This window comes from Coregonus lavaretus (genome assembly GCF_964263955.1).
Source record: "Coregonus lavaretus genome assembly, chromosome: 4".
Taxonomy (NCBI): Eukaryota; Metazoa; Chordata; class Actinopteri; order Salmoniformes; family Salmonidae; genus Coregonus; species Coregonus lavaretus.
Genome location: NC_139991.1, coordinates 41909812 through 41934254, shown reverse-complemented (window position 1 = coordinate 41934254; position 24443 = coordinate 41909812). Strand labels below are relative to the sequence as shown.

At 42.2% G+C, this 24443-nt stretch overlaps 1 protein-coding gene and 1 pseudogene across 2 annotated transcripts; both read right to left on the bottom strand.

The window, feature by feature from the left end:
• Nucleotides 1-340: 340 nt before the first annotated feature.
• On the bottom strand, nucleotides 341-13668 carry LOC311128364 (mothers against decapentaplegic homolog 4-like; annotated as a pseudogene). The gene is made up of 12 exons (XR_014615294.1): nucleotides 13412-13668; nucleotides 12581-12995; nucleotides 12143-12317; nucleotides 12011-12040; nucleotides 11700-11906; nucleotides 11313-11456; nucleotides 4991-5098; nucleotides 4644-4694; nucleotides 2830-3013; nucleotides 2443-2611; nucleotides 869-1007; nucleotides 341-645 (listed from the first exon to the last, which is right to left on the bottom strand). The product of XR_014615294.1 is annotated as a mothers against decapentaplegic homolog 4-like (transcript).
• An 8087-nt stretch (nucleotides 13669-21755) lies between these two features.
• LOC311127125 (bone morphogenetic protein 10-like) lies at nucleotides 21756-23771 on the bottom strand (the record flags this gene model as incomplete). Its single annotated transcript, XM_084158890.1, has 2 exons — nucleotides 21756-22828; nucleotides 23408-23771. 2 exons carry the CDS (start codon nucleotides 23769-23771, stop codon nucleotides 21756-21758), a joined length of 1437 nt encoding a protein of 478 aa, XP_084015016.1.
• Between the last annotated feature and the right edge of the window lie 672 nt (nucleotides 23772-24443).

Below are 24443 nucleotides of genomic sequence, written 5' to 3'. Positions count from 1 at the left end.
ACATGAAAAGCAAACCAATAAAGTGCTAATTTAAAAAACTGCATTGAAACAACTCATAAATACAGTATATAAAGTGTTATGACATGGCCCTGTCTGTCAATGAATAGGATGGTATGGACAGATATATTTATGAATAGAACAGAGAATGAAAAGCATCCATGAGTAATAACTGTGTATCCTGATTCTGAGGTAAGTAGAAAACGGATTCATGAGCTGGTATCTTCAGAGAAGGAACCCTGGCTGGCTTTGATGCCAGTGGGTAGGAAAAATAAATCATATTCATCTCCCCCCTCTCTCATTCCATTCAGCACAGCAGACAGCAGTCATAGTTAAAATGGGCTAGCATACACGGCATGGGCAGTCAGTCACTCAGTCCAGCATGTGGTGTTGTCAGTTATAAACAAAGTCTAGTTAGTGTTGCCGTTCTATAACTCAGTCCAGTGGCTGGGGGTCAGCGATGGGCATGGTGTGCAGCACCTCATCCAGTAGCTGCAGGGCCCGGTGGAGATGGATCTCAATCCAGCACGGTGTCTCCTTGATGCTCTGCCGGGGGTAGTCAGGCCCCCAGCCCTTTTACAAAGCTCATCCTCAGGATACACAGCCTGCGCAGGTCGTCCACTCCTATACCTGCAGCCGCAGACAAACCTGAAGGGAGGGGGTTAAAAACACTCAGTAGTTAGGGGGAAGTACTACATATTTGATAGAATGACTCACTCAGTGATTCACTACCTATATAGAGTTACACATCTAAGGCAGTGCACACATTTTCCCATTTCTGTAATTTCCTGAGATGCTCTGAGACAAGACAGATGGATATATTGCTTGGCAGACAGGTTAAAGGATGAATAGTGTGAAAAGAGAGACTTACTGATGGCGGGGGCGATGCCTCCCACAGAGCCAGGCCCGGGGATGTTTCCAGCCACTGCTGCTGCCTGTGCTGCAGCAGCCGCCTGGGCTGTGGCTGCCTGCTGCTGCATCTGCCTGTGGCACTGGCGCAGGTCAAACACCTGCACAGCACACAGAGAGAACAGGGAGGGTTAGGGACTACACACAATGGGGCAGAGGGGATAGGGGTTCAACTAGAGATGGGCAATTGAAATAATTTCACTATTCAAATAATATATCATGAAATGTGATATCCGGATAGTCTAAATACATGTTGTTGTTTTTTTGTTGCACTTATTACTGCGCGAGGGAGAGACTGTGGCGCTCTTTTGCTGCAGCAGGGGGAGGGTCCGGTGTGTTTGGGACGCAGGAGGGCAGGGCAAGCAGAGAGATGTAGAACGTATCGAAGCCGACTCACGCTAGTTAGAAAACTTCTAGCTACCATAGGGTATTTATCATCCCATCTGATAGTGCTGGTCTTGACTGCATTGATTACAGCAGTGTTTCCCAATTCTGGTCCTCCAGTACCCCCAACAGCACACATTTTTGTTGTAGCCCCGGACAAAAAACACTTGATTCAATTAATCGAGGGCTTGATAATTAGTTGAATCAGGTGTGCTGTTGCCAAGAGTTTACAAAGCTGTCATCAAGGCAAAGGGTGGCTATTTGAAGAATCTCAAATATAAAATATATTTTGATTTGGTTCAACACTTTTTTGGTTACTACATGATTCCATATGTGTTATTTCATAGTTTTGATGTCTTCACTATTATTCTACAATGTAGAAAATAGTCAAAATAAAGAAAGACCCTTGAATGAGTAGTTGTTCTAAAACTTTTGACCGGTAGTGTAAGTAAGCTACTGAGAGTGTGCATGTCATAAGAACTACATTCACACATTTGTTGTTTATTACATTATTACATCAAATATCATGATATATCCTTCACAGGTTCTTGGTCTCTATACCATCTACAGTGCCTTCAGAAAGTATTCATACCCCTTGACTTTTTCCATATTTTGTTGTGTTACAAAGTAGGATTAAAATGGATTTAATTGTCATTTTTTGTTAACGATTTACATAAAATACTCTAATGTCACATGGATCATTTAATTTAGCTTTTTAACTGTTCAAATACTTTTTAGCTGTATATCGAATACTAAAGTCCGTTCAGATATTTGAATAACTGTGCTCATCCCTAGGTTCAACGGTCTAAAACGGAAGGATTTTAACCTGTTTTGAGAACAATCAACCTTCCCAAGCAGTCATATAACCACTGAGACGCATGTAAATAATAAAGATGAAAAACATTCCTTGTTTATTTAGGGGTGCCATTCCTCAGCAGTGAGTCTGTGGGCTGTGATATCAAATCAAATCTATTTGTCATATGCACAGAATACACATGGTGTGTACACAGTCCAATGACATGTTTACTTGCAGGTACACCTCTCAACTACGCAACAAAAATAAGAATAGAAGTAATTCAAATAATAATAATAATAATAAAAATAGTACAAAATAAAAGCTCAATGGAATACAATAAAAATATAATATCTCACCTTGATGTAGGCGCTGGGGTAGATCTTGTGCACTGCGTCTCCAGGGGCACGTCCTGCCTCCCTGTCCAGGTAATAACTCTGCACAAACACTGCATGATCGCTAAGGCAACGCACCCACACGTCCCCTTCCCCTTTACACTCCAGCTGCACCCCTTTACCAATGTGAAGTCTATAGAGCCAGGAAGAAAGCAGGGAAGAAGAGAAGCAAACAGAGAAACCGTTTTTTAAATATGCCTAAAAAAATACTTTATATTGCTATGGTACACTAATACTCTTCCAAAAATATGAATGATATAAAACTGAAGGGCGTGACAGGTACTCTGCTTAGCAATTTAATTTAGCAAAGACATTAAATCGTTCCTTTTTCAATTTTATATGGTAGAGTACCTGGCTCTCTCGATGGCCTCTGTCCTGTGGACGTTGCTGAGCTGACCCAGGCAGAAGCGGTCCCCTCCTGAGGGATCCACGTACCCGTCCACCGTAACAGTGGGGCAGCTGGCCGGAACCTTGAACGTCTCCCCAACCTGAACATCCATCTCAAAGTAGGCAATGGAGCACCAGTAGTCAGGGGCTGGAACATAACGAAAGCATCACCATCAATTCACATGTTCTTGGTCTCTATACCATCTACAGTGCCTTCAGAAAGTATTCATACCCCTTGACTTTTTCCATATTTTGTTGTGTTACAAAGTAGGATTAAAATGGATTTCATTGTCATTTTTTGTCAACGATTAACATAAAATAGTCTAATGTCAAAGTGGAAAATAAAACACTTAATCTTGATTAGATAAGTATTCAACCCCCTGAGTCAATACATGTTAGAATCACCTTTGGCAGCTGTAAGTATTTCTGGGTAAATCTCTAAGAGCTTTGCACATCTGGATTGTACAATATTTGCCCATTATTCTTCAAAAAATTCTTCAAGCTCTATCAAGTTGGTTGTTGATCATTGCTAGACAGCCATTTTCAAGTCTTGCCATAGATTTTCAAGACGATTTAAGTCAAAATTGTAACTAGGCTAGGAACATTCAATGTCGTCTTTGTAAGCAACAGTGTATATTTGGCCTTGAGTTTTAAGTAATTGTCCTGCTGAAAGGTGAATTTGTCTCCCAGTGTTTGTTGGAAAGTTTTCCTCTAGGATTTTGCCTGTGCTTAGCTCTATTACGTTTATTTTTATCCTAAAAAACTCCCTAGTCCTTGCCGATGACAAGCATACCCATAACATGATGCAGCCACCACCATACTTGAACATTTGAAGAGTGGTACTAAGTGATGTGTTGTGTTTGCCCCAAATATGACGCTTTGTATTCAGGACAAATAGTTAATTTCTTTGCCACATTTTTTGCAGTATTACTTTAGTGCCTTATCGCAAACAGGATGCATGTTTTGGAATATTTTGTATTATGTACAGGCTTCCTTCTTTTCACTCTGTCATTTGTTAGTATTGTGAAATAACTACAATGTTGTTGATCCATCCTCAGTAATCTCCTATCACAGCCACTGTTGGCATCATGGTGAAATCCTTGAGCGGTTTCCTTCCTCTCCGGCAACTGAGTTAGGAAGGGCACTTGTATCTTTGTATTAACTAGGTTTATCGATACACCATACAAAATGTAATTAATAACTGCACCGTGCTCAAAGGGATATTCAATGTCTGCTTCTTTTTTTCCATCTACCAATAGTTGCCCTTCTTTGCAAATCATTGGAAAACCTCCCTGGTCTTTGTGGTTGTGCTTGAAATTCACTGCTCGACCTTACAGATAATTGTATGTATGGGGTACAGAGATTAGGTAGTCATGAAAAAATTATGTTAAACAATTCTGCACACAGAGTGAGTCCATGCAATTTATTATGTGACTTGTTATGCACATTTGTACTCCTGAACTTATTTAGGCTTGCCATAACGAAGGGGTTGAATACTTATTGACTCAAGACATTTCAGCTTTTCATTTTTAGTTAATTTGTTTTAAAAAATCTAAAAACATAATTCCACTTTGACATTATGGGATAGTGTGTAGGCCAGTGACCAACAATCAAAATGTTATCAATTTTAAATGTAGGCTGTAACACAACAAAATGTGGAATAAGGGATGTGAATACTTTCTGAAGGCACTGTATTTCACACCTCATACCGGATCAGATGGGGACACATACTGTACATACAGAACTTACTCTCTGAGTAACCTTGCACACAGACTCACCAGGGTGATTGGAGATGGGGGGCTGGAATGCAATCTCATTGTGTGAGAGCCCTGGAAGAGAATGCCAGGTAAATAAATTAACAATCCAGAGAATGGTGCTGTTTGTACTGCTCGTGCTAAATGAGCAAAAAATGTATGTCAAATGGCATAACATTTACAATTTGACATTACAAGTGCAAACTCACATAATTTCTAGGAAATAGCCCTTTCATTTCACAAGACCATAATCTTTGTTACATGAATTAAATGTTAGGTTGCTGCTTTGGGGGAGATAACATATGTTAGGCTCAGATGTTTGCAGCACCACAAGCTGTATACCCAGAGAGGGGGACAACACGGCCACTCACAGTAGTGTGGGGTGTTGGGCATGGGTTGGTGGTGCTGCAGGTGCCCATTCTGGTGGTGAGGCACTGAGGGGGGGAAGTTCCCATTTCTCGGCCAGCTTGAGGTGGCACCTGAAAGCAGAACAGTCCCCCGTTGCATCAGATCATCAATATAGCAAGAAAATACCTAGCTTTGAACTAAACACAACTCACAATCACATTCGACACATACATAGGCTACAGTCTCAAGGGTGAGAGGAATTATATAACTGACCAAGGAGGAATGAACCCGCTGGAGATGCAATGTGGTAATGCTGAAAAGCTTTTTTGAGAGAAGAAACATTTTGAGAACCAGGTTCTGAGAAGTTAATAGGGTTTCTGTGAAAAGCAGTAGGGAATTAATTTGAAGGCTGTTATGATATATGGAGGGCGGATGAATATGAGTGCTACCTGTAATGGTTGTTTGTAAATGCAGGTCATTTCTGTAATTGCTAGTAGCATAGGCAGTGCAAGTTATATTTAGGCTTATGAATGCAGGTGCCCACTCACTTTAAAGGTCAACTTCCCCTTAGAACCAACTTCTCTGGTTTTAAACAGCCTATGTGGCATCGATATGAGTCAGAAACACACATTTGTGTGTCAAAATTGACTACAAAGTGGAAATATGATCATTTTGGTCATAAAGTACAAAACTGAGTTTTGTAAGTGAGTTTGTCACGACTTACTGGAGGGTTGGGGGTATGGATTATGATCATGCCCACTTGCTCAGTGCCCACTAACACGAGAGAAGCAGCTGTACTGATTGTGCTCTATCAGCTGCATGCTCTATCCAATCATATGGCCAGAACCTCCAGACAGTGAGATGGACCTGGGCTGCGTTCAGTACATTTTTACGTTCTGGCACGTTCAATTGAACGGAAACGGTGCTGTACTGAACGACTAGTTGAAAATACGGGGAGGGGTTGGGTTGTGGAACGCTGTCAGCATGGCCACTTCCCTTTTAAATACGTCACTTATTGCTTCAAGCCACACCCACCAAACGGGAGCAAACGTACCTCTAAGTGTTCAAGAACGTTTGGGGGAAACGTGACATTCGGTACAAACCGTTCCGCAACGTAGAAAACGTTCAAGCGAACTGAACGCACCTCTGGCCCGGTTTCCCAAAAGCATATTTTGGCTAAGTTCATCATTAGAACCATAGTAGGAGCATCCATTAAATCTCTGAAGTGTTTCCCAAAACCATCGTAACTAAAGTTGCACTTGTTATTTATTGACTGCCTCAGACCACTCATAGAACAGCTAAGTGCGTCGTTAGATGCAGAAGATCTCCGCTAAACATAAAATCAAGATGTTTATCTGTTTGACTGTGACCGCTGATAACTTTAGAACAGGGTTGACTACAAATACAAAGTTGTCAAAGTCTTTACAGTTGTTACAAAAAAGTGAAGGATGAAAATATGCTTCAAATGAAAACCGAGATGACTGCATTAAATATAAATATGCTACATGGGCCTATATATTTCAATCAATTTCATTGTCAATCAATTGAGTTCTATTGTGCCAATAGGCTATGGTCTAATTTTTGCCTCAATATATTTGTTGGGTAGCCTTGCATAATAAGCCACCTTGATATTTGCACCCATAGGTGATCATTTCTTTCTAGGAACTAATCCGTCGTCAGTATTGTGAAGTAATTATAATGTTATGGTAAGATTTGAATGGAGAAAGCTGATCCGAGAGCAGTGATGGTTCTTTTTCTATCTTATAAGCATCTAACGATGCACTTAAAGAACGTTCTCTGTGTGGTGTTTTGGGAAATGCACGTTACATCTTCAGCCATTGTAGGAACGATGCATCGTTAAAACAAGTAATGCCCCATATACACATCGTGACGTATCGCGGAGTGCCTAGATACTGCCCTTAGCTGTGGTATATTGGCCATATACCACAAACCCCCGAGATGCCTTATTGCTATTATAAACTGGTTACCTACTTCATTAGAGCAGTAAAAATAAATGTTTTGTCATACCCGTGGTATGCGGTCTGATATACCACGGCTGTCAGCCAATCAGCATTCAGGGCTCAAACCACCCAGTTTATAATACGCTGTATCTCATCTTCACGGAGTCTTGCCCCGCTACTGAACGGACAAGTGTAGTGTTTATAAAGCAAGATGGAGTAGAGCTTGTCTCTCGTCAGACATCGCATTTATTTTGGGAGATGGCAAAATATTTTTCAGGTGATAATAAAACATGTTTTGTTTAGTTACTTTTTCCCTCAACTTGTTTCTCTAACTTTATAGCAAGTCAAGCTAGCTTGCTAGCTAGCTAAATGCTAGGTTGAAGATACTACTGTAGCTAGTGATCTCCACCTAATAATTGTATTAAAAAACAAACGTCATTACCATCACAATAAACTTAAACGGGAGCAGCCAATGTGTATTATTTAACATTACTATTATAATAGTACTCACTTATAGCAATGGGTAATTGTTTACAAGTTGCTAGCCATCACCGAAAACCACATATTTTCATCTTCTGTGGTTTGGTAACTTCCTGTTCTTCGAAGGATGCGGCGTCCGTCTCACAACGGAGCCTTCAACCACAAGGGTTGTTGCGATTCCACTCCGTTGTGGACGTCCCGATTGAAATGCATGACATCTGGCGCAACGTAATGGAGTGCTTATTGGTAATGTGAATGATGCTTAAGCCTAAATTCCCTCGCTATCGGCAAACCCGGGCCCTGCTCATTAAGCAGTGCCTCAGACTTGTTTACGTAAGACAACACGTCGCCAATGTTATGTTGAAATAACCCATTATGGAGTGGCCACTTGCTGATGTGTTTGACAGTGTCAATCACTCGAGTCTGCCACTTTTTGGAGCAAAATGAGAATTGAGACGATCAGAGCGCACTTGTAACCCAACTGCAACGTGTCAATATTCCAAGCACACACGTTGCCACTCACCAGTGATTTGATAAGCTGATTGTGGCCTGGCTGCTCAATGTGCCTGCTAGCTAGCTTCATTGACAGTGCATTTAAAGTTTGACATGATTTAGTGCTATTCTTCATTGACTCAACATCAGCAAGACAAAGGAAGTGATCAAGCACGCCCCTATCCACATCGACAGGCTGTAGTGGAGCAGGTCGAGATCTTCAAGTTCCTCTGTGTCCACATCACTAAGGAATTAACATGGTCCACACACACCAACACAGTCATGAAGAACGCACGACAACGCTGAAAAGATTTGGCATGGGCCCTCAGATCCTCAAAAAGTTACACAGCTGCACCATTGAGAGCATCTTGACTGGCTGCATCATGTATGGCAACTGCTTGGCATCCGACCGCAAAGCACTACAGAGGGTAGTGCGTTTGGCCCAGTACACCACTGGGGCCAAGCTCCCTGCCATCCAGGACCTCTATACCAGGCGGTGTCAGATAAAGACCCTAAAAATTGTCAAAGACTCCAGCCACCCAAGTCAGAGACTGTTCTCTCTGCTACCGCACGGTAAGCGGTACCGATGCAGCAAGTCTGGAACCAACAGGACCCTGAACAGCTTCTACCCACAAGCCATAAGACTACTAAATAGTTAACCAAATAGGACTATCAGCATTGACCCTCTTTACACCAACTCTTGACTCATGACATACGCTGCTGCTGCTACTGTTTATCATCTATCCTGTTGCCTAGACTAAGGAGCTTTACCCACTTTACCCCTACCTATAGGTACAGTACATACAGTATCTACCTCAATTACCTTGTACCCCTGCACATTGACTCAGTATTGGTACCCCATGTAAAATCTAATCAAAATCTAATTTTATTGGTCACGTACACATATTTAGCAGATGTTATTGCGGTTGTAGCGAAATGCTTGTGTTCCTAGCTCCAACAATGCAGTAGTATCTAACAATTCACAACAATACACACAAATCTCAAAGTAAAAGAATGGAATTAAGAAATATATCAATATTAGGACGAGCAATGTGGCATTGACTAGAATACAGTATGTACAGTGGGGAGAACAAGTATTTGATACACTGCCGATTTTGCAGGTTTTCCTACTTACAAAGCATGTAGAGGTCTGTAATTGTTATCATAGGTACACTTCAACTGTGAGAGACGGAATCTAAAACAAAAATCCAGAAAATCACATTGTATGATTTTTAAGTAATTAATTTGCATTTTATTGCATGACATAAGTATTTGATCACCTACCAACCAGTAAGAATTCCGGCTCTCACAGACCTGTTAGTTTTTCTTTAAGAAGCCCTCCTGTTCTCCACTCATTACCTGTATTAACTGCACCTGTTTGAACTCATTACCTGTATAAAAAGACATGTCCACACACTCAATCAAACAGACTCCAACCTCTCCACAATGGCCAAGACCAGAGAGCTGTGTAAGGACATCAGGGATAAAATTGTAGACCTGCACAAGGCTGGGATGGGCTACAGGACAATAGGCAAGCAGCTTGGTGAGAAGGCAACAACTGTTGGCGCAATTATTAGAAAATGGAAGAAGTTCAAGATGACAGTCAATCACCCTCGGTCTGGGGCTCCATGCAAGATCTCACCTCGTGGGGCATCAATGATCATGAGGAAGGTGAGGGATCAGCCCAGAACTACACGGCAGGACCTTGTCAATGACCTGAAGAAAGCTGGGACCACAGTCTCAAAGAAAACCATTAGTAACACACTACGCCGTCATGGATTAAAATCCTGCAGCGCACGCAAGGTACCCCTGCTCAAGCCAGCGCATGTCCAGGCCCGTCTGAAGTTTGCCAATGACCATCTGGATGATCCAGAGGAGGAATGGGAGAAGGTCATGTGGTCTGATGAGACAAAAATAGAGCTTTTTGGTCTAAACTCCACTCGCCGTGTTTGGAGGAAGAAGAAGGATGAGTACAACCCCAAGAACACCATCCCAACCGTGAAGCATGGAGGTGGAAACATCATTCTTTGGGGATGCTTTTCTGCAAAGGGGACAGGACGACTGCACCGTATTGAGGGGAGGATGGATGGGGCCATGTATCGCGAGATCTTGGCCAACAACCTCCTTCCCTCAGTTAGCGCATTGAAGATGGGTCGTGGCTGGGTCTTCCAGCATGACAACGACCCGAAACACACAGCCAGGGCAACTAAGGAGTGGCTCCGTAAGAAGCATCTCAAGGACCTGGAGTGGCCTAGCCAGTCTCCAGACCTGAACCCAATAGAAAATCTTTGGAGGGAGCTGAAAGTCCGTATTGCCCAGTGACAGCCCCAAAACCTGAAGGATCTGGAGAAGGTCTGTATGGAGAAGTGGGCCAAAATCCCTGCTGCAGTGTGTGCAAACCTGGTCAAGACCTACAGGAAACGTATGATCTCTGTAATTGCAAACAAAGGTTTCTGTACCAAATATTAAGTTCTGCTTTTCTGATGTATCAAATACTTATGTCATGCAATAAAATGCAAATTAATTACTTAAAAATCATACAATGTGATTTTCTGGATTTCTGTTTTAGATTCCGTCTCTCACAGTTGAAGTGTACCTATGATAAAAAATTACAGACCTCTACATGCTTTGTAAGTAGGAAAACCTGCAAAATCGGCAGTGTATCAAATACTTGTTCTACCCACTGTATATAGCAAAGTTATCGTTACTCATTGTTTATTTATTCTTTCTGTTATAATTTTTCTATATTTTTCTCTCTGCATTGTTGGGAAGGGTCCGTAAGGAAGCATTTCAATGTTAGTCTACAGCTGTTGTTTACGAAGCATGTGACAAATACAATTTTATTTGATAGTTGGAACTTAGCTAGCTAGCTAGCTAGCAAGTGACTTTGGGCACTGATAAACAACGTGTAGCTTGTGATTTACTTACGATAGTTTGACAGCTTGCAGATTAAGTTGTAGACATGTTATTGTTCTCAGAAATCAGTCCTGAGCGAGCAGCCAGACCTTCGACTTGATAGACTGTATGCAGTGCACTGACTCGATTTTCCATGCACCTTTTTTAACTTGAGAAATACTGCACCAGACCACCTTAGCTAGATGTAAAATTGTGTGACTAAGACAACCTAAATGAATTACAGATTTCTTGATTTATCCTATATTAATTCTGACTATTTTGAGGAAGTGACTATTTTGAGGAAATGGCTATGTTGTTGCTATGGTGACTCAGGATGTACAAACAACAGCATTTCTTAACTAGCAATCTTCAAAACAAGGCCAAATCAGGAAGTGCAGTGGTGTTTCACTGGGTTGGGTTCAATTCTATTTAAATTCAGTCAATTCAGGAAGCAAATTGAATTTACCCCAACCCTGGTATTGTATTAAAATGTGGAGGGCTGAGTGTGGGTGCTTACTGTGATGGTATGTGGAGCTCTGTGCCAGGGGGAAGCCGTTCTGCTGTGAGCTCTGTCCCTGTGCTGGGCCTGGGCCTGGCCCTGAGGATAGCTGCTGCAGCCCTTCACTGCTATGGCTCCCTGACAGAAGGCTACTGGACTGGGCTACAGGGACAGAAGCAGGACGGGCAAGAGTGGGTGGGTATGGAAAACATACAAGCACACACACACACACCCAGACACAAACACACATACACCACGATACAGACACACAAACTTGGGGTATGAGGGAGCCACTGTGTCCTGCATTTATGTCAGGAGCGTATTCACCACAAAATGAAACTTTACATTTAAGGGGAGTAATGAACTACATGACATGGGAGGGTTAAACACAACACAGTGTCTCACTTGAAGCTCCAGCAGCGAGGCTGGAGAAGGCAGAGGTGGAGGCTGAGCTGCTGCCCTCAGGGGGAGGGAGCAGGGCCGGGCTGCTGAACGACTCCTGGGGACCCCCTGGTCTGGATGGTTGGTGCTGGATGGTCTGATGGTGGCCCTCCGCACCAGAGTGAGATGGCTGGTTCTCAAATTCATACTCATCTTTGACCATGAGTGTGCCTGGTAGGGCAGGTTGGGTGAGAGGGTCAAGGTTTTGGGGAACTTCACTTTAATCCTCCATTGTGAACAGCAAATTACTAGTACAGAGCGAGAGCCTCCCTTACCTGAGCTTGAAAGAGTCAGTCCTGAAAGGTCTGTGAAGAGAAGTAGAAGGACACATGAGATCCAACTTAGAATTCAAAGGAAAAGTCAAGAGGGCCTAAACTACAGTATTCAAGAAAATAAAACCCACTCACCAATCCCTGGTGATACCACCCTCTCGTAGTGGTACGGGTTAACACACACATTGTCAGCTTTGAGGTCAAAAGCAAACTGGCAGTATTTCACATGCTTCAGTTCATTCTTGTGCAGGTCAGGCCACCGCCACAGTCTGGCATAGATCACATGGGGGAAGCCTTTACGCCCCGCAACCTGAGAGCACAGATGAGAAGACGAGAGTTATGAACAGTACAGCAGTCATCTGAAATCAGAGTGTTCCTGAAAGAAAAAAAGAGTTCAGCCTGTAATGCGAGTGGAATATCTCCTATCTATCAGCAAGGTGGAATTCATTAGGCACCAAAGGAACTGAAACAGGGAGGGACTACCAGTTCTTGTCCAATAAGAAATGCTCTTTTTCGTTTTCTGTTGCAAAATGTTTTACTACAGGGTGCCCTAATGAATGACCAAGCTATTACCTGCAGGCGTCCATCCAGGGTGCGCTGTATGGTGACACACTTGCTGGGGTGAGCTCCGTTAGTGGTGATGGCTGTGATTAAAGAATCTAGCTCATCTTTCTTCTCCTTCAGTTTCTTAACGAGGCTCTCAATGGCTCGCTTGGCGAAGGTCTCGCTCTCTCCACCCTGTCTGTGGCACATCAGGCTGTGCACGATGCTCAGACAAGCGTCGTTGCTTGTGGGGGTGTTTGTGATCGACATCTTGCTCACTGTTCCACAGTCTCTATTACTTGGAGTTCAATCTTATGGAGGCTTCCAGTTTAGTCCTCACTCTAGATCAATGATGAGTGAAAAACACATTTTCTGAAGCCTTTTGCCAGGGTGAGAATGGAATGTGTCCCGTTCACTCTACAGAAGGTGGGGTGTCCAGGACAGACTGCAGTGAGGGAGACAGAAAATAACTATGTTAGAGCACTCCCGTACTATCAGTGCACAGAAGCATTGACTGACAGCAAATTAATGATGCCATCATGTTTACTAGCAAACGTTGGCACAACAAACTTCACTAGCTAGCTACTTTTCTACACAATCTTGGCTAATTAGTTACAAAAACACAAATATTACTTACAAAAGCTAACTATTTTGGCATAAAATGCCTCAAATCGTGTCTGAGACTAACGTTAGCTAATGCAAATACCCAGCTAGCTAGCTAAATAGCTAAGGTTAACATTTACATTTGTGATAGTAAACTAGCTAGCTAGTAGGCTGGCTAGCTTACAAATCCAAAGATTATGTGGGTAAATTGTAGCTAATAGTCAGTGTAGCTAAATAAATAAATAAAAAAAGTAATACTTTCTCGTAGCAAACCGAAAATGTTATCGTTGAGCTAGTTAGCTTGCTAACCGACAACAAAACCAGTGTTCTTTGAATCGAAATTCGAGTCAATATTTGATTATCTTCTGATCATGATGCGACTGTCTTTGATGTTTTTCAATTGTGCCAGTGGTTAAACAAAACAAACATGGTCGCAATATACTGGTAAACAATGCTAAAGTGCTAGCTATGAAAATAAACAACTCCCTCTCTCCCTGCAACGCCCTCGCGACTCCAGTGCAATGAGTACATTGCTCCAGTGCTACTCATGTCAGCAGGGGGAGCATGTTCTGTGAGTCAGCGTTGCTCGAGCGCAGAGAGGCTGGTCGGCTTAGAGTTGGCTCTAGGGCTGTAGCTCAATTGGTAGAGCATGGCGCTTGTAACGCCAGGGTAGTGGGTTCGATCCCCGGGACTACCCATACGTTAAAATGTATGCGCACATGACTATAAGTCGCTTTGGATAAAAGCGTCTGCTAAGTGGCTTATTATTATAAAGTCAGCTTTTATTTCTTATCGGTATGTGTTCATTCCGTTTTCCATTCATGACAAACAAATGTCATTTATAAAATGTCAATGTCATTTTCACTTGCAGCTGTCCTACAAACTCATGTAGAAGTTTTAGAAGTCCCATGAGGTCTGAAAAACCAAGATGTGCCTGCATGAGTCAATCTTTGCTCCTGATTTATAAACTGCAAATGTAATTCGTTTCCAAGTAAATGTACCATAGACCTACAGTACCAGTCAAAAGTTTGGACACACCTACTCATTCCAGAGTTTTTCTTTATTTTTACTATTTTCTACATTGTAGAATAATAGTGAAGACATCAAAACTATTAAATAACACATATGGAATCATGTAGTAACCAAAAAAGTGTTAAACAAATCAAAATATATGTTATATTTGAGATTCTTCAAAGTAGCCACCCCTTGCCTTGATGACAGCTTTGCACACTCTTGGCATTCTCTCAACCAGCTTCATGAGGTTGTCACCTGGAATGCGTTTCAATTAACAGGTGTGCCTTGTTAAAAGTTAATTTGTGGAATTTCTTTCCTTCTTAATGCGTTTCAGCCATTCAGTTGTGTTGTGACAAGATAGGGGTGGTATACAGAAGATAGCCAAGTCCATATTATGGCAAGAACAGCTCAAATAAGCAAAGAGAAACGACAGTCCAACATTACTTAAAGACATGAAGGTCAGTCAATACTGAACATTTCAAGAACTTTGAAAGTTTCTTCAAGTGCAGTCGCAAAAACCATCAAGTGCTATGATGAAACTGGCTCTCATGAGGACCGCCACAGGAAAGGAAGACCCAGAGTTACCTCTGATGCAGAGGATAAGTTCATTAGAGTTACCAGCCTCAGATTGCAGCCCAAATCAATGCTTCACAGAGTTCAAGTAACAGACACATCTCAACATCAACTGTTCAGAGGAGACTGCATGAATCAGGCCTTCATGGTCAAATTGCTGCAAAGAAACCACTACTAAAGGACACCAATAATAAGAAGAGACTTGCTTGGGCCAAGAAACACAAGCAATGGAAATATGTCCTTTGGTCTGATGAGTCCAAATTTGAGATTTTTGGTTCCAACCACTGTGTCTTTGTGAGATGCAGAGAAGGTGAACGGATGATCTCCACATGTGTGGTTCCCACCGTGAAGCATGGAGGAAGAGGTGTGATGGTGTGGGGGTGCTTTGCTGGTGACACTGTGGGTGATTTATTTAGAATTCAAGGCACTCTTAACCAGCATGGCTACCACAGCATTCTGCAGCGATACGCCACCCCATCTGGTTTGCGCTTAGTGGGACTATCATTTGTTTTTCAACAGGACAATGACCCAAAACACACCTCCAGGCTGTGTAAGGGATATTTGACCAAGGATAGTGATGGAGTGCTGCATCAGATGAACTGGCCTCCACAATAACCCAACCTCAACCCAATTGAGATGGTTTGGGATGAGTTGGACCGCAGAGTGAAGGAAAAGCAGCCAACAAGTGCTCAGCATATGTGGGAACTCCTTCAAGACTGTTGGAAAAGCATTCCTCATGAAGCTGGTTGAGAGAATGCCAAGAGTGTGCAAAGCTGTCATAAAGGCAAAGGGTGGCTACTTTGAAGAATCTTTGATTTGTTGAACACTTTTTTGTAGGTGTGTCCAAAATGTTGACTGGTACTGTATGTGCATTTCCAACAATCTGGAGATTTTATCTGGCATTTCATTCAACAACACCATATGCGAACCATGTCTTCATGCTGCAAAACAAATAAAGTTTATTTTTCCTCAAGATAATTAATTTCCACAGTATGCAATAAGTCTACTGAACATTCACATGCACATCAAATTTACAAAATAAATGACCATCACCTTTCAAGTCATTAATAAATACTCTGAAATAATAGTTGTAACAGCTCAATTGGTATTAGGCACAGTATACAGTAAATCAAATAAAATCACTTTATCACGTGTTTAGCAGATGTTAATGTGGGTGTAGCGAAATGCTTGTGTTTCTAGCTCCGACAGTGCAGTATATCTAAGAAGTAATATCTAACAATTTCACAACATATACCCAATACACACAAATCTGAGTAAAACAATGGAATTAAGAATATAGTTGTGATTAACAAATGCATGTCAGTGAAAAGCAAATCTTGACTGAGCACCAAGTTTAGTTGGTTTCAAAGTTCAGTGTTATTCCATAGAGGTTGTTTCTCCTTCCGTCTGCTGACAGCAGAAGAAGGGTGGTGATGTGACATGTTTGTTTTCCATCTGTCCTGCAGGCAAAGCCATGATAAGGGCCTCAGAGTAGCCATGCCAGAGAAGGGAAGTGGGAGGGTTTGGGGGCAGAGAGTGGTGGGTAGAGAGAGACTGGCCAGTAAACAGAGGCTGGCTGGGGGGTGGATTGAATGTTCCATAGAGATTGTTGAGAGATTGTTGGTGTTGGGGCCCAGGAATCTGACAGCCCCCTTTCCCTACTGCTCCCCACTTGGAATGGTGTCTCATCCTGAGTGATGGTCTACAAGTCTCCAGGCCCTAACACCTCCTTATCACCATCACATAGAGGGGGGGGAGGGGGGGGGGGGGGGGGGGGGGGGCAGCTTGCATTGCATTTGGCTCTAGAAGGATGTGTGATGGCAGGGTCGTAGGGGGTGTGAGTCAGACTGAGGCAGATAGATTAGCCCACAAATAAGTGGGCAGAAAGGATTTAAAACATTCATTTGGTTCCATGGACATGGACAGTATATTACGTATTCAGGAAAAATTACTTTTTGCAAGCAAACTTAATCTATGGCTCTGTACATCATCTGTATCTTTCTGCTTCTGCTTTCTACAAATGTAGAGGTTTGACATTTTGCAGAGACATAAAGTTGTCTGCAATAAAGAAAAGCAATAACACCTTCTATATTGTTTACCCTTTGATTTCACATTATCTGACCTGATATGACACTCCTCTTGAAAGGTTTTCCTTTTCTTTCTTTAAAACAAATATCATGGTCCTCTGTAGCTCAGCTGGTAGAGCACGGCGCTTGTAATGCCAAGGTAGTGGGTTTGATCCCCGGGACCACCCATACACAAAAATGTATGCACGCAATGACTGTAAGTCGCTTTGGATAAAAGTGTCTGCTAAATGGCATATTATTATTTATATAAAAAAAATATGCTTTTAGTTTTTTTTTATACCAAATACAAACATACACAGAAGAACAACCACTTACAGATGCACACAAGCAACGACTACATCTCCTCTGCCCAGACCCGCATGCTCATGCCTCCATCCCTAGTGCCTGCATTATTGTTGCCACATGGCCTTAAATTGTACCAATTCACTTTTCTCGGTTGCCCATGCTATTTCAAAATTTCTATAATAAATCATTAGATTATTCCATTGTGTTAATGATGGTGGATTCATTGATTTCCAAGTTTTTAATTGAAAAAAAATTCAAGATGATTGATGAGAAGAGAATCGTCCAGCCCATTGGGTATCTCACTACACCTCTATATGCTATGTTTTGAAATATACAGACAGACAGATTAAAAGTAAATTTACATTGTAATACTTCTGACAGCCAACTTTATAGCATTCCCAGACAGAATGGATTATTTAATCATTGTAAGTTTTACACTTCAGACATGACTTTGCCATTGTGCTGTAGAATTTGTGAAATTTGTCTCTTCTATAATACATTCTATATTGAAGGTTGCTCTGATGTCCAAAAGATTTCAAATCGAAATTTTGTGATATGTAACTTTTAAATTGCATGTATTTGAAACTATACATTGGTCAGTCCAAAATTACTTTTTAATTCTGTCATGGAAATAAATGTTTTTCCTGTTACCAAGTCATTTACGGTTTATATGCCTTTGGTTTTCCATTTGGACCAATTTATCTGTGAATTCTGAAAAGCTATCCACGATTATTCCATAAGGTTGTGTTTTTAGGGAGAGATACTGGTTCTCGTAGAATACGTTTCATTTTCTTCCATATTGTTATAGTGTTCTTAACTATGAAGTTGTTAATGTTCTTAGCTTTATTCTTAGAAAATAGACAAGTAAAAAGATTATGGGGATGAGCATGCGCATCTTCAATATGTACCCCAATGTTCCTATTTAGTGCATTTAACTACACTACCAGTCAAATGTTTGGACACACCTACTCATTCAAGGGTTTTTCTTTATTTTTACTATTTTACTTGCTCTCATGAGGACTGCAACAGGAATGGATGACCCAGAGTTACCTCTGCTGCAGAGGATAAGTTCATTAGAGTTACCAGTCTCAGAAATTGCAGCCCAAATAAATGCTTCACAGAGTTCAAGTCACAGACACATCTCAACATCAACTGTTCAGAGGGGACTGTGTGAATCAGGCCTTCATGGTCGAATTGCTGCAAAGAAACCACTACTAAAGGACACCAATAAGAAGAAGAGACCTGCTTGGGCCAAGAAACACGAGCAGCGGACATTAGACCGGTGGAAATGTGTCCTTTGGTCTGGAGTCCGAATTGGAGATTTTTGGTTCCAACCGCGTGTCTTTGTGAGATGCGGTGTGGGTGAACGGATGATCTCTGCATGTGTAGTTCCCACTGCAAAGTATGGAGGAGGAAGTGTTATGGTGTGGGGGTGCTTTGCTGATGACACTGTCTGTGATTTATTTAGAATTCAAGGCACACTTAACCAGCATGGCTACCACACCATTCTGCACCGATACGCCATCCCATCTGGGTTGGGCTTAGTGGGACTATCATTTGTTTTTCAACAGGACAATGACCCAACACACCTCCAGGCTGTGTAAGGGCTATTCTACCAAGAAGGAGAGTGATGGAGTGCTGCATCAGATGACCTGGCCTCCACAATCCCCCCGACCTAAACCCAATTGACATGGTTTGGGATTAGTCGGACGGCAGAATGAAGGAAAAGCAGCCAACAAGTGCTCAGCATATGTGGGAACTCCTTAAAGACTGTTGGAAAAGCATTTAAGGTGAAGCTGGTTGAGAGAATGCCAAGAGTGTGCAAAGCTGTCATAAAGGCAAAGGGTGGCTATTTGAAGAATCTCACATATAAAATATATTTTGATTTGTTTAACAATTTTTGGGTTACTACATGATTCCATATGTGTTAAAAAAATTAAGAAAAACCCTTAAATGAGTAGGTGTGTCCAAACTTTTGACTGGTACTGTAAATGTGGCAAGTAAAAGCCTTAGGTAGCAAATTGATACAATATTCCAAGTCTGGAAGGTTAAAACCACCCTCAGACTTAGGTAGATGTAAAACGTTCCTTTTTATTCTATGAATTTTATTAGCCCATATAAAGTCTGTTATGACCGAGTATACTTTTTTAAAGAATGTCTTCGGTAGGGTAATTGGTATTACCCTAAACTTTGGGAGCCATGCCATTCTTGAAAGGTTTTCCACATGGCAATTGCATTGATCAAAGCCATTTTGCGCAAGGCCACTCTATTCAAAGCAAGATTTACTTCTGTAGTGAACATGTATTCTTGGCTTGTCCACAGGCCTTTGTAAAAGAGGACCTCAAACAAAGTTTCATTTCTATAATACATTTCTATAACACGTGTTTCTATAATACATTTCTATAATACATTTAATTTCACATTTTACTACATCTAGTCCATCATGGAAGCACTCATATTTGAAATATCAAACACCATTCTTTCTGCTCTCTTTTAGAATGAGCCTCTGTCTTTGCATGTAGAATATATGGTTATATTTATATAACAGCATGTACAGTGCATTCGGAAAGTATTCAAACCGCTTGACGTTTTCCACATTTTGTTGCGTTACAGCCTTATTGTAAAATTGATTCAATAAATAAAAATCCTCATCAATCTACACACAATACCCCATCACGACAAAGCGAAAACAGATTTTTAGAAATGTGATCATCCTTGAGATGTTTCTAAAACTTGATTGGAGTCCACCTGTGGTAAATTCAATTGATTGGACATGATTTGGAAAGGCAGACACGTCTATATAAGGTCCCACAGTTGACAGTGCATGTCAGAGCAAAAACCAAGCCATGAGGTCAAAGGAGTTGTCCGTAGAGCTCCGAGACATGATTGTGTCGAGGCACAGATCTGGGGAAGGGTACGAAACATTTCTGCAGCATTGAAGGTCCCCAAGAACACAGTGGCCTCCATCAATCTTAAATGGAAGAAGTTTGTTACCACCAAGACTTCCTAGAGCTGGCCGCCCGGCCAAACTGAGCAATCGGGGGAGAAGGGCCTTGGTCAGGGAGGTGACCAAGAACCCGATGGTAACTCTGACAGAGCTCCAGAGTTCCTCTGTGGAGATGGGAGAACCTTCCAGAAGGACAACCATCTCTGCAGCACTCCACCAATCAGGCCTTTGTGGTAGAGTGGCCAGATAGAAACCACTCCTCAGTAAAAGGCACATGACCGCCCACTTGGAGTTTGCCAAAAGGCACCTAAAGGACTCTTAGACCATGAGAAACAAGATTCTCTGGTCTGATGAAACAAAGATTGAACTTTGCATGGTGGTGGCAGCATCATGCTGTGGGGATGTTTTTCAGCGGCAGGGACTGGGAGACTAGTCAGGATCGAGGGAAAGATGAATGGAGCAAAGTACAGAGAGATCCTTGATAAAAACCTGCTCCAGAGCACTCTGGACCTCAGACTGGGATGAAGGTTCACCTTCCAACAGGACAACAACCCTAAGCACACAGCCAAGACAATGCAGGAGTGGCTTTGGGACAAGTCTCTGAATGTCCTTGAGTGGCCCAGCCAGAGCCCGGACTTGAACACAATGAAACATCTCTGGAGAGACCTGAAAATAGCTGTGCAGCGACGCTCCCCATCCAACCTGACAGAGCTTGCGAGGATCTGCAGAGAAGAATGGGAGAAACTCCCCAAATACAGGTGTGCCAAGCTAGTAGCGTCATACCCAAGAAGACTCGAGGCTGTAATCGCTGCCAAAGGTGCTTCAACAAAGTACTGAGTAAAGAATCTGAATACTTATGTAAATGTGATATTTAAGTTTTTTATTGTTAATAAATTTGACAACATTTCTAAAAATCTGTTTTTGCTCTGTCATTATGGGGTATTGTGTGTAGATTGATGAGGGAAAAAAACAATTGAATCCATTTTAGAATAAGGCTGTAATGTAACAAAATGTGGAAAAACTCAATGGCTCTGAATGCTTTCCGGATGCACTGTATATATACTGTACATGTAGGAGTTATCTGTTATCATTTTCTGTCATTTAAACCAATAGAGTTTTGTGCATATCTGACAGTACATACCAATAAATCGTCATGATAAAAGTAAAATGTAAGATGACAAACATATACATACCACAAAGAACAGCATAATATTCACATTCCACATCTTTTTTTGTGTTTCTCTTTTGTTTTACAAAATTACATTATATTGCTGGCATTGTAAAATAGCATTTTATATAATCTCCATATAATAGGAAATGTACTTTTAGAAATGGCACATTTCCCATCATATAATGCACCCTTTTGCTCTGTCATCTTCCTATTTACTCCTCCACTGTTTATCTTTATCTTAAAATGTAGTTGAAGCTGCGTGTTCATTAGATACTGTATATAGAAATGATTCATGCCCTAAATATGGTACACTGTATTCATTATGTTTATAAACTACTATATGTCTGTTTCTAGCTCACAAAGCAAGTATCCTTGATGCTTGTGGAAATGGATGTGTTATTTTCAAATCGGCACTTTTGATCTGGTTTTCTTCTTTGATAGTGAAATTGATGAAATTGGTGAAATCAGTCTATGCTAATCCAAAGTCTCTATAATTCTCTCCTGAACCTTCAGTCAGTTCTATGACTATCTACAGCCGCACTCTGCCACCACCATGCCCTCGTACTTGTGCTTGTATGTGACCACTCCTCCATCCTCGTAAAGGAGTGAGATGGGCTGTAGCTTGGTGGGAACACAGCAGGCTGGTGACACCCTCTGTGGAATCTTACTGCTCAGCCGAGTCTGGACAATGGCGTGCTTGGTAGGCGAGACCTCAGAGGTCATAGGGTAGCTGCATACACCATTGCACTCGTAGGCTTCATAGCCCATGGGCTGTATGACCCAGGTATCCCAGCCAATGTCCTTAAACTCCACATAGAGAGGGATCTTCTTACAGGGGTCACCCTTGGCGTTGCGGCGGATTCGGAGAGGAGTGTCGTAAATGAGGTTGGAGTGCAGTTGCATGAGAGTCTCCTCATCCAGCTCCTCTCCACCAGTGTTCCTAGCATCGCTCCCAGCCTGGTCCCCCCGGTTCCCGTGTGGACTCAGCTCCAGGTCAGCCGGCAGGTCGTTCTCATGTTCCATCATCTGGTTGAGCTCCCCCTTGTCCTCCTCACGATGGTCTCTGCTTTGATCATCTGAGAACACAATCACCACTGGCTTGTGTTTACCATCCGAGCCCATGTCAACATCCACATCAACCAACTCTTTCCTTCCATCCTCTTTTCTGACCTCCTGGCGGGTCTTCCCACCTTTGCACCTCAGACTTGCAATGTGGACCTCCAGTCGGTGGGTGGAGCTCTCTTCCTTCCGCCAAAGGTTGACCTGATTGGTCAGGTCGAAGGTAACACAGACATCATCTTTACCGTAGATGTGCCGGGTTGCCAGCTCCTCCATCTCCTCCATTTCCTCAATTTCGGCTGTCTCCTGCTCATTCCTTTTTCCGTCCCTCCCCTCTTCTTTCCTCCAGTGCCCCCCCTTGTGTATCTTGTAGACTGTCACCTTGCGGTCAAGGCCGGCGTAGCGTCTGCGGTCCCTCTGGACCAGGGTGTTGAGGCGGAGCTCGGCGGTGAAGATGTGCTCATGGTGGGGGATGGAGATGTTGAACAGCAGGGGGTGTGTCCTCATGCCCCTGACCGTCACACTGTAGGGGGAGGAATCTGGAATTAAAATATCAATGAAGGTCTGAATTGGGTTTAGATTTAAATTGGATTTAATCAATTTGATATGAAATAATGCATCAATTATAAGGGTTTAATTTTAGCTCTTTTGTAAATGGTTAGATTTTATTGCAATCATATCATCTGACTTCAAGAAGAGGAAATAAGCACCTACTAAATTTCAATTTAGTAAACGTTTCTTTAAGGGCAAATAAAATATTTTATTCTTGTCAATTTAGGGCTGAACTTCATAAGACTTTGAATGCTTTAAAGTCAACCTCAGTTAACCTGAGCCCAAAACAAAGAGTGATTTACAGTTACAGTCAAATCTTAACTTTTCTAAAAGAAAACAAACAGCTATGTATACCTTTCAACATACTTTTTAAGTTTTATTAGTCAATAAATTGTATAATGCTATAGTTCTCAAATTAAACAAAACTAATTTGAGTGTCTTTATAATGTTAGCTCAATAAACAATTAATCATATCCAAAGATACATTTTCAGGATGATAAAAGTAAGAAAATGTCAAACAAATTACATTTAAAATGTCTTCAGACAAATAAAAGTAAGTGTTCTACCTTCATTCTTGAAACTACGAACTATGTTGGCAGAGGGCACCGCTTTGTGATCGTTGGCAAAGCGGTTGTACAGTTCCAGCATGTATTCTGGTGGCTCTTTACGGGCGGCACGGGGCCTTGCCCGGGGCCCCAGTTCTGTGAGGTTCAACGTAGACAGAAACTGACCCAGAAAGTCCTGCATGTCCAGGTCTACATCCTGATCCTGCTCCAACATGGAGGTATCCACCAGATCCCTGGCCCCCGGGCCCCGTCGAGGCTCCTCAGGGGACATGATGGGAATGCCCTGGCTCCAACCAGGCAGCAGCAGGAGCAGGAGGCTAAGAGAGTAGATGTACCCCAGTATGGAGAACACTGGAGCAACCATGGCTAACTGACTCAAGGGCAGGTTCAGGTCCAAAGGATGAGTATCAAATATGGAAATATGAAAGGATCCTCAGCAGAGGACACCTGCGGAACAGTTTCCCCCTATCCAGCGGCTGTTTGTCTCGGTTGGGGCTGACAGGGTGGTGTGGGGGTCGAGGGAAAACAGCTTTGTCCTTGTTGATCTTGTGATCGGGTGCAGAGGGCAGGGTGGGATGTGTTGTCCACCCCACTGTGCTGACATGTTTGGAGATGTCACTAGGGCTCTGCTCGCCCCCTGCCTCTCTCTGGGCCAGCCAGCCTGCTGACGACCACTAACTCCAACTCCACTCATCTTCTATCTACTGCTTTCTATGCATGCTTTTCTCTGGCTGTTTGTGGACCACTGCTGAGTTGCTTTGTACACACAATTTTCTGCTTAAATTCTCTTTTATGTAGAATCCACCTGAGAACATGTTGTGATATCTGTTGCTTAATGCTTGTAGGACAAATTATATATTTCTTTACAACATCTGATTGAGAGCACTAGATATCAGCATAAATGCATTTTCTTGGAAAGAGTAACCTCTGAAAGAGTAACCTCTGAAAAGTGAGTTAGAAGTTACCGTAACTCGTACCACTGCCATTGACAATCTAATGCAGTGCTACAGGTGTCCCACAAGAGGTCAGAGTACAT